This window comes from Pipistrellus kuhlii, unplaced genomic scaffold (assembly GCF_014108245.1).
Source record: "Pipistrellus kuhlii isolate mPipKuh1 unplaced genomic scaffold, mPipKuh1.p scaffold_m20_p_22, whole genome shotgun sequence".
Classification (NCBI taxonomy): domain Eukaryota; kingdom Metazoa; phylum Chordata; class Mammalia; order Chiroptera; family Vespertilionidae; genus Pipistrellus; species Pipistrellus kuhlii.
Genome location: NW_023425521.1, coordinates 3,917,455 through 3,928,502, shown reverse-complemented (window position 1 = coordinate 3,928,502; position 11,048 = coordinate 3,917,455). Strand labels below are relative to the sequence as shown.

General features: G+C 41.5%; 1 protein-coding gene across 3 annotated transcripts in view; it reads right to left on the bottom strand.

Annotated features, from left to right (window-relative positions):
- Positions 1 to 11,048, bottom strand: part of GJC1 (gap junction protein gamma 1) — a 31,843-nt gene continuing 20,795 nt past the window's right edge. For all 3 annotated transcript variants that reach the window (XM_036450718.2, XM_045586191.1, XM_036450717.2), the window contains 2 exons: positions 5,919 to 5,994; positions 1 to 5,142 (listed from right to left, as the gene is read on the bottom strand). In XM_036450718.2, the coding sequence (XP_036306611.1) occupies positions 3,932 to 5,122 (1,191 nt within the window). In that variant the 5' untranslated portion in view covers positions 5,123 to 5,142; positions 5,919 to 5,994 and the 3' untranslated portion in view covers positions 1 to 3,931. The remainder of the gene's footprint in view (positions 5,143 to 5,918; positions 5,995 to 11,048) is intronic.

The window sequence follows — 11,048 nt, the reverse complement described above, 5'->3', positions numbered from 1 at the left end:
TTTTGTTTGAACTCCTGGATTTTGGAGTCCTATGATTGCTTCTTTAAAAAGCATGGTTATTAACATGAAATGTGCACAACACAAACTGGCTTAACATTGTTCAAAACACAACTGCATTAGCGACATGTGAAATCTTGTAAACTCTCCATGATGTGTGGCCAGCATGAGTGAAAAGTATGCAATTCAGCCTAATGATTCTACTACTTGATGCTGACTGAATTATTACAGAACCATGATATATCGGTGAGTTGCAATTTTGTTTCCAAACTCTGTACTGGATCGGCGAGGGGCTTTATTATTTTCAGGTGGAAAGACTCTGCACGAGATTACATGATTTTATAAGGATCATCTAGTACCGGGAACCTTCCCATTAGACCAGCAGCTGGGTAACTGGCTTCAGGTACTTTCCTTCAGCCAGGAAAGACCTTTCCTTTATGGAAAGGCGTTTCTTAAAGCACCTTCAAGTAAAACATATTCGCCTTCTACTGAAAGCTGGCTGGCTAAACACTTATCATAATCTACAGGTATTATTTTTAGAAGTATATTGTCTCCGAAGTGAGGCAGGAAGCATGAAGATGGATATTCATAAGCTTAAGGGTAGAGCACAGGTATAAGGAATGGAAGTAACATTTACTTCCATTCTTGGTATAAACTGCTTAGAGCAAGTATTTTAATCCATCACTGATTGTGATAAAGAGCACTGAAGGACACCTGACTACCATCACAGTTCTTTTCAACTTTTTTTTAAGCTCTGAGTTCAGATAAATATCCAATAACCATAGTTGGTCTTCTGATACCTTTACCAACTGCTTCATAACACTTTTGAGAGGTAAGTGGTTCCTGAAATTTGGAAAAGTAAAAATGAACTGCCTAATAACATACCAAGAAGAAATGACATAATTAAGGTACCTAAGGATGATGTTTTTCTCTTTAAAGACATAGCTGTCCTTTTTTTAAAAAGACTGTTAGTAGTCCTGACCTCCAGAAACATTTTAAATGACAAAGTTCATTTTTATCAAAGTAATTCTATAGATATTAGACATTCGTCAAGGAAAATCCCCAGAAAAACTGACTTTGAGTGAGAACACACTTGTGGTTTTAAGTGAAATATCGAAACAGACAAAATTAAGTCATTAAGAAAACGTGAAACCACAAAATGAACATGAACATTTTTTAGGAGAAAATGTTATGAAATTATCCCCTCAAATTTGAACTAAGAAAAAAGCCTGTTCCTTTTACAAATCTCTCTGAATAACAGATTTTAAGGATGATGGCAAAGGACACGCCACATCTAAATAAATCCAACAGGATGCTAAGGTATATAAACATGATTGTATCCTGTTTCTCAGATGTGAAGAACTAAACACTCAACTCCTATCTAGAGAAGCAAATACCCTATGACAGAACATGTCTTACACAGCAATTCAAAGGAATATGATTCTGACAAGAAAAAATGCGGACACACTTTTCATACAAATTCCTGCGAGTTCCAGAACAATAGCTGGGATGATATTTTTATAGATTCAGTGTAGACCAAATCAATGGATTAACCTCGACACCGACAGGGCCATTTTTTTAATGCAGGTTCACAGATGTCACTAGGGGGAAATGGCTTTGGCAAACTTATGTTCAAAGGCTGAAAGAAATATAATAAGAAAGTGGTGAGAACTGAGAAACCCATGTCCCAATTAAAACTTCAGTGACAGAATAAAAACAGATTTTTAAATGTGCGTGCACATGTGAATATTTCTCTACCTACTTCAAGAAGGTGAAGAATGATCCAGACACAAAGGGTAACATTCTCATCAGAACGAGCCAGGCGACGAGCCAAGATGTTTGTAGGAACAATAGATACTCCTGGCACAATGTCGGCCTGGCACTTCCACCTGACTCCCTCCCTCTCCATCACCTTCAAACCCCCAACCTTCCTGCTGGCCAAGCCATGCTCTTCTGCAGGCTCTGAAGAGACAGATGAGAGTGTGTGTGTGTGCATCTTCCGTCCTTCAATTATGAATTAATTGATAGTTCCTTATCTTAGCTAGGCTTAGGTATTTAACATTTTGCCTGCTTTTGTATTTTAATTTCCTTTTATGCATTTGGTTTGAAGGAAATTGCATGTCTATTAATTATCCAGGATACATACATGTATAATTTCCTGAAATTTCCCTTTTAGTCTCACCTGGACTTACTTTGTGCTTAAGATGTTTTGAGATCCTGAGGAACTTCTCTAGGTCAAAATTATATATAAAAAAGCAACAAAATAAAGGTAAATGCATGGCTAGAAAATAAGCTTAAATCTTCTACTGCGTTGCTTTTGTTTGGGGGTAGGAGTAGGAGAAACGCAATGGAGACCAACAAAGAAAAAAGAAAAGAAATAAAGATGCTGTTCTAGAATTCTCGTTTTAAAACTAAGACATAAAAAAACTAATAATACTTTTAGAATTTCAAAGTCAGAGGTGGCTTGTGACAGCTTCCTGTTGGAAAAGAGTGAGCTACCCAAAATGAAATATTCCATAGTGAAGCAAAAGTCCCTCCCTTTAAACCTTCACCAAGCTCTTACTCAGAAGCTCACCAACTATGAGACAAACGATGTGAACCTGACAGCAGAGCAAAGCTCTCCAATATAATACAAGGTTGAAAATGGCAATAAAATACTGCAAAGTATGACTGTTACATGAACATTAATGTCTGTCACTGACAAACTGATATGCCTACAAATATATTTGTAGGGAATAAATACTGAAATGCTCTTTAGATCTATTTACAGATAAAACCCCTGGTCTGACTGGTCTTCCAGGCAGAAAACGACATTGGCAGGAGTATGCAAATTACAAAAGTTCCATGGTAAATTACAAAAAATAAGGAGTTTGGATTTAGGCCTTCCACCATATGCAGCACAAGGAGCTTTGAGTATTCTTAGCTTACAAGGGAATTTCTGTATTTCTAATGTTAACATATAAAGAAACTATCCATCACTGGTTTCTTGAGAAACTAGAGAGAGGCAGGTTTCTGGGTAGAGATTTAAGGCAAATCAGGTCCACAACTGAACATCCTATCAGGGCTCGTTTTCCAGGCGTGGCTGTGCTTTGTGGTAGAGGAGTCTTAGTAACTCAGCCTTTTGAAAGAACTTAAACGATACACCCATCAAAGCACACAATGGCAATGCTTGATAGTTAAAGGAATCCTGCATCGAATCATGTTTCTCCTTTGAAAATACCAATAGGTTTTCAAAGACTAGATACAACACCGGGCACAGGAGTGAGACTCTCAAGAAGGGATCTGAACCTGCTTCTACTGTGGCTTTCTAAGACTGAAAACTGACTCTTCCTCCTCCTCCTCATATATTTGAAATTATCCCTGTACCACGAGAGGCACTTTTATTAGGTGTAGCATCTATTAAAACATTAAACCTAGGGTAGAATATGCTGAACAAAGTAATAATATAGCCTAATAGGCATTGCCTTAGGATTTTCCCCCTTTAATATAAAAGTATAACTACAGTGGTCCAATGTACAAGTACAAAAAAAAGTTCTCATACTAAAAAAAAAAGAAAAAAAAAAGAAAAAAGAAAAAGTTCCATAATACTGTACATACAAAAATTGTTCAACAAGAATGATTTAAATATATCTGTTCTTTTCCAGATCTGGAAGACACAAATGTGAAGTCTACAACTGTATTACCGCTGGAACGCGTGCCCAGGAACACTATGTCTCCCTTCTTTTCCTGTCCCAGCCCCGCCTGCAGTCCCCTGAGCTCGGGTCACAGCCAGCAGATCCCTGAAGAAAACCAGAGCCAAGTGTTTCCTCGGTGGAAGTCATTACTCAGGGAGCCGCGGCTCACCATCGGCAACGGAGAGCACAAGCGCTGCGCCGGCCGAGATCAGATCCAGACGGAGGTCTTCCCATTCCCGGACCTGCTGCGCCGGCCGAGATCAGATCCAGACGGAGGTCTTCCCATTCCCGGACTTGCTGCTCGTGCTGCTCTTGTTGGACCCGGCTTTGGAGCCCACTTTGGCCTTTTTCTCCCGGGGGCCGGGGGGGTGGCTCTGGTGATGGTAGGCCTGGATTGCTAGGTCCAAGCGCTCCTGAGCCATTCTGATCTCCCGCTGCAGAGTCTCCAGCTCGGCGGGGAGGTGCTCCTCCTGGCTGCCGTACTGCTGCTCCTGGGCGCTGTTGGCCTTGTTCTGCTTGTAGGCGATCTTCGCGTTAGACAGCTCGGTGTACTGGATCTGATCTGGTTTGACGGCGATGTTATAGCCAGGGGGAGCAGATGGCGTATTCCAAGTGAAAGGGTAATTATAAACACCCGGGTCTTCCAGTTCTCTCCGTTTACTGTTTAGTGAGTCTCGAATTGTCCCAAAGCCTAAATGAAGCATCTCCCAAATGTTAAGCAACAGGCAAAGGCCTGTAACACCGTACATTATCAGGAGGAAGATGGTCTTTTCAGTGGGTCTAGAAATAAAGCAGTCTATCTTATGAGGGCAAGGAATTCTACTACACACATAAGATGGGTGGACCTGGAAGCCATACAGAAAATACTGCCCTATCAGAAAGCCCACCTCAAACACGGTCCTGGCCAGCAACTGCAGCACATAGATTTTCATGAGACCATCCTCCCGAATCCGCCGTCGGCCATCATGCTTGGGTTTAGGTTGGTTTTGCTCTTTATTTTCTTTCTCACTTTCTAATTCCACCTCTGGATACATCATGGGATCCTCTTCGTGGTCCTCTTCTGTCTCCTCCAGAGCCCGGTGCTGCTTCCAGCGCATGGCGTAGGGCTTGCTCCGCGCAGCCTTCTTGTCTGCCTCACCGTGCTCCATTTTGGCGATCTTGTGAATGGCGTAGCCCAGGTACATCACCGAGGGGGTGGCCACCAGGATGATCTGGAAGACCCAGAAGCGCACGTGGGAGAGGGGGGCGAAGGCGTCGTAGCAGACGTTCTCGCAGCCCGGCTGCTCGGTGTTGCACACGAACTTGCTCTGCTCGTCGTAGTAGATGGACTCCCCGCCGACAGCCGTGAGGACGATGCGGAAGACGATCAGCACCGTGAGCCAGATCTTCCCCACGAACGTGGAATGGTTGTGGATCTCCTCTAGCAGGCGCGTCAGGAAGCTCCAGCTCATGGTGACTGGCCTGGTCTGCCCTGATGAGAACACCCGAGGAAAATAAAGTCAGCAAGTGTTAGAAACTTAACTTTTTACGGATATTTCTACCTCCTTGAAATCTAACTTCAAGGCTCACACTGGAATAATTGGTAAAGTAAAAAGCACCTCACCCACTGCCCTCAGGTAGGACAGTCACCTCAGACTGTGAGCACTTGTCTGTGCCCCCAACCTAAGAGTCTGGCTTGCTTTCATCTTCCCTACAAGGTAAAATCATAGCTATAATTTCAGATTTATTTCTCAGAGTATACTGATTCATTACATATGCTATTACTTCACAAGGCCTTCAGAAGTTTATGAAATAAACTATTTGGTCCGGACATGATAAGACCTGGTGACAAAGTATTAAAATAACTTGAAAGATGGTATGGCTGCAAATAACGGGCAATGATCAAGAAGTAATGTCAGACAGACAGGCACTAGGAAAGCTCCCTAGCTAGGATTCTGCATTATGTGTCTGTATTACGTTTATGGTGAAAATGTCTACAGACTGAATCGTGAGGACATTACGTCCAATCAATAGGCAAATCCATTTAAAACAGCATTTTGAAGGATAGTTTTATTTTGAGATTCTTAGAACCATGTCCAGAATCCCGGTAAAAACCATCTGAAAAGGGTAATGCACATAAAATTCCCAATACTACCTCAGACACTAAGTACACCTAGAATTTCTCCTTCTCTTCTTCCCCCTCCCAGTTTACTTCTGCAGATTACAGGTGATTATCAGCATCATCAAAGAAGTTTAAATACACTTTACCTTTTATCCAGAACTCCTGCTATCCAAAATTTTCTTACAGAAATGATGTCTTGCTTACAATTTTTCCAGACTTCCTCTGGAAAAGGGGGGGGAAAAAAGAGGTTATAAGCTTCCTCCCACAGAAAACAATGCATCACTAAAATGTGCTTTTCAGGAAGAAATAATCAGGAATCAATCAGCATGAGATGGAAACAGGTATATGTTTGAATATTACTGTTTTCTCCTCCCAATAAATGTAGAAGGAGAAACTTCACAGCAGTGACCCAAAGAGTCTTAAGTCATTGCAGTCTAAGAAAATATGACAGGAAGATGAGTCATTCATGAAAATCTGAAGTAGAAGAACTTGGGCACCTATAGGAAAAAACCAAGGCAAAAAAAATCTCAACAAATTTAAACTGGTCGCTAAAGGCCTTGTGAAAATCCATCAGAATGCTCTATTCCTGCTCTATCCTGGTGCAGTCAACACTTCTCACTGGGATCTGAGCTGCCCGCTAGGAGCAAGCTATTTACCTAAAGCACCTAACCGCTGGCCGTCAGTCACTGGGACACTCTTGTTCCACAGAAGGTGGTTTACAGATTCAACTGCTAGAAAACAGCTGCATCTGTAATATGGTAAAAAACAACAACAAAAACCCCACGCCCTGACCCACGTGGCTCAGTGGTTAGAGACATCACACACAGAATGGTCTTGGGTTTGATCCTTGGCCCTGATTGGCAACCAATCAATGTCTCTCTCCCACATCCATGTTTTTCTCTGTGTCCCCTCCTTCTTCCCTTCTTCCTTTCCTCCCTAAAAATCAACAGAAAAAATATCCTCTGGTGAAGATTAACAAAAAATGAAACAAGCAAATAAAAATCCAAAACAAATTTTTGCTAATTATCAATTTCTGCCAAGTTTGAATAGCTATAGCCAAGATTCATCCATCAGATGCCAACTTTGTTCATTTAATAATTTAATAAATGAAATGTAAAATAACTCCTGGGTGTTATATGTTCATAGATTTTTTTTAAAATGGGGGGGGGGGGAATTAAGTACAGGAAAAAAAAAAAATCCCTCAGAACAATTTTGAAAAGGCCAGTGAAAAAGAGAAAAAGAAGTGTAAGTATCAAGATTTAGTACAAAATCCGACCACACAAAGATCTCATCACAGGACTGTGAGGTCTGACCAAGTCACTGAATCGATACCCTCCTCCTGGGGACTGACCTTCAGGCCACTTCACAGCCAACATTCCCTTTCGCTTACACCACATTCCACTTGCTAGGACCATGGTCTTCCCCCTCTGGACTTTCCCAGGATTTGGAACCCAGAGTCCCCGGAAAAGCCCGCCTACAGTCCTTCACAACCTCTGACTCCCTCGCCCTGGGTGCCGGCGCCAGGGGCTCAGCCCATGGGGCTCCACATGTCCAATAAACCTGTCCCGCTCTCGGCCTGTGCATACTTCCTTTGGCGACCCTAACAAGGACTTCAAGCACAACTCCCCTTTTCAGCCCTGATATCTGACTGAGCTCCCACTTCTCCGCTTACTGAATACATAAACTATAAAACCACAAAACAGGAAGTAATATGCAATCGTCAAATGGTGACGCAAATTAGGTTTCTCCATAATTATTCACACTCACAAGTTCAGATGCTGATTTCCCCCAAACACCACATCTAAAGCATTTCCCGAGCCTAAAAAATCAATAATCAACAAATTCTATGTGTTCCAATATGCCAAGATCATGAAAGAGCAATTGTTACTTGCTTAGAAAACCCCTTCTCTACACTTCATCCATACAAAGATGTCTTTTAAAATAATTATTGCTATGAAAGAATTTCAAGGGTTCAGCATTGGCCTTAGCCAGTCTGGCTCAGTGGATGGAGCACTGGCCTGTGGACCAAAGGGTCCCAAGTTCAATTCTGGTCGAGGGCATGCACCTTGGTTGGAGGCTCATCCCTGGCCCTGGCCCTGGCTGGGACGCATGCAGGAGGCAACCAATTTATGTGTTTCTCTCACATCAATATTTCTGTCTTTACCTCTGTCTTGCACTTTCTCTAAAAATCAATGGGAATATATCCTTGGGTGAGAATTAAAAAAAAAAAAAAAAGGGGGGGGGGAGAGTTTAGCATCTCATACAATAATCTAACATTGGGGGGGGGGGGAGAGAAGAAGTTGGTGACAAGCTCTTCAAGGTTTATGTAAGTTATAAAGCAGCTATTTAAACACGCCCAGAAGTACACACTGAATACCAGTTATGCTGTAGGCCTAGAAAATGCGGAAACCTCAGTCTCCATTTTCCATGGCGTTCGTGCCACAGCTCCCTACCATCCAGAACTTGAGCACAAATGATGTCCTTAGTAACTTGGCTCCAGCATAAAATGGGAGGTGGACAACTTTCTTCCTGAAATAACCATGGGTTTCCTGAACTCAGCGGCAGCATTACCACTGTACCTACTGCGGAGTTTGGGTTTCTCTTTGATCCTCTTCCCTTTCCTCCTTTCCGCCCCTTGCAAGCATTAAAAAAATTGTTTAAGTATCACAGAGTATATTATTCCAACAGGATGGGGGAGGTGAGAGAAGGAGGGAGGAGGCTGAATGAGAATGGTGGGTTCTGGAATGAACATTTCTAAGCAGTACTGTGTGGTCCTAGTGTTCTTGCTCCACTTACATCCGAACCTTTTTTTTCTTTTGCTCTGCTATCAGAAGCCTAAGATTCAGGACATGGTCGTCTCTGGCTTTCAAACAGACTTGTTACAGAGCAGGGAGAGAAAAGCAAGCAATTAACCTGTAAATTGCTCCCATGAAAAAATAAAAACCACTTCCATACTCCATCTCTGAATGGAAAACCATATGGAACATGTGACAGGCGCTGGTGAGAAATGGGGGAATGAGTGCCAAACACTCGAACGTTTAGGAAAGCCCCAACTGATTTATATGAACTTTTATGCTTAACATCTTCTTGAATGTATTTTTTAAGCTTTGGTTGGATTTATCTACAAATTCTAGGAAGTGGTATTATTAGGCCCAAGGAACGTAAGCCTGCTTGGTCCTTGCTTTGTGCTGTTATTTGACGTCCTAGCCTGGCAACAAATGATGACAGCCTTACCTCAACTTCATCAGCAAGCAGTCTGTTATGCCACTGTACGGGGTGCCAAATTACAGAAATTTGTATGTTTTTAATACAACAGGATACACATCCTCCGGATCGCCCCCTTTGAGGATTAGTTCTACGTACTAATATCCTTCTGCCCATTATCTGCAGAAGGTAGTCTTAATATAGTACAGACATAAACCATTTGACATTTAACATAAACACCTCATTTTACTGTCTTCCTTCAAATTTTATTATTTTTATAGTCACATCAGTCAATTACTTTAATAAGAAAAAATTTTAATGTTTGTATTGATTTTTTAGAGAGAGAAAGGGAGAGGGATAGAGAAAGAAACATCCCTACTGGGAATCAAACCTGCAGCCTGGGCATATTCCCTGACTGGGAATCAAACTGGTGGCTGCTTGGTTCATGAGTCAATGCTCAACTGCTGAGCTACATGAACAGGCTTGAATACATTAAAAGATGGAAAAGTTATTCTTTCAAAGAAGGATTTAAAAAATATATATTTTTATTGATTACAGATATGAAGAGAGAGGGGAGAGAGATAGAAACATCAATGATGAGAGACAATCACTGATCGGCTGCCTCCTGTACACACCCTACTGGGGATAGAACTCGCAACCCAGGCTTGCTTGGGCCCTTAACCAGAATCAAACCCAAGACCCTACAGTCTGCAGGCCAATGAGCGATCCATTGAGCAAAACCAGCTAGGGCTAAAACTTTTTTTTATTGATTTTAGAGGGAGAAAGGAGAAAGGGGGAGGGAGAAACACCTATCAGCTGCCTCCTGCACGCCCCCTACTGGGGGTCAAATTTGCAACCGGGGAATGTGCCCTGACAAGGCTCAACCAGCTGAAACACACTGGCCAGGGTTAACTGGAATCGAACATGGGACCTTTCAGTCCACAGGTTTGGCTCTATCCACTGAGCCAAACCGGTTTCGGTGTAGGATGGTTTTTAAAATAAAGAACACTGCAATTCACTGTAGCCCATCATTCAAAAGGAGTCACACATACACACAAAACACATACAGTACTGAAGAAAATCATGTCTGCTTATATAACATTTATTGGACAGAAACCAACTGTGCTATTTTTAGTCTATTTTCCAAATAACTAAAATTACTATCTGCCTTGTTTTGCACTAGAAAATAGAATTTAAAAATTAATTGGCATCAACATGGTAATAAATTACTTAATTCCCTCCAAAATTCTTTATATTTGATGACTTTTTCCTATCAGTAACATCCAACAGAACCACGTCAAAGTTACTGCATTTTTCTGTAAAACAGAACTTATTGGACTTTTGAAGATTAAATGTAAAGCATATTATTTGGATTACCTAATGAAATAGATTATATACGGTAATTAGACCCATTTTATCTATTCTTATTTGTTGTTTTTTAGAGGGAGAGGGGAAGAGAGGGAGGGGGAGGGGAGGAGAGAGAGTGGAAGGGAAAGAGGGAGGCAGAGGGAGAGAGAGAGAAACCTCAATGTGTCATTCCACGTATTTATGTATTCATTGGTTGACCCGTGTGTGTGCCGTTTGGGGAATCAAACCCATAACACCTTGGCATATCAGGATGATGTTCTAACCATCTGAGTTACTGGATGACAGCAAATTTTAAAACTGAATACATGAGGTCCAGAATGTTTATAAAATTTGCCTAAAATAATCTAATTTTGCCTGTTTTTTGTTAATCCTCAATGTTTTTCCCACTGATTTTTAGAGAATGGAAGGAGAGTGAGAGAAACAGTGATGAGAGAGACACATGGATTGGTTGTCTCCTGCATTGACCTTGATCAGGGCCGGGGATTGAGCCTGCAATAAGGTAGTGCAATTGAACCAGAGACCTTTCAGTCTTCCAGCCAACTTAGCATAATGTCTTCAAGACTCATCCATGCAGTAGCAGCATGTGTCAGAATTTGCTTCCTTATAAGGCAGGATAATAATCCATTATATATAATCTCTCATCAAAGTTTCTATCTCTCTTCCTCTCTCTTAAAAAAAAAAAGCAATAAAATATGTATTTTTAA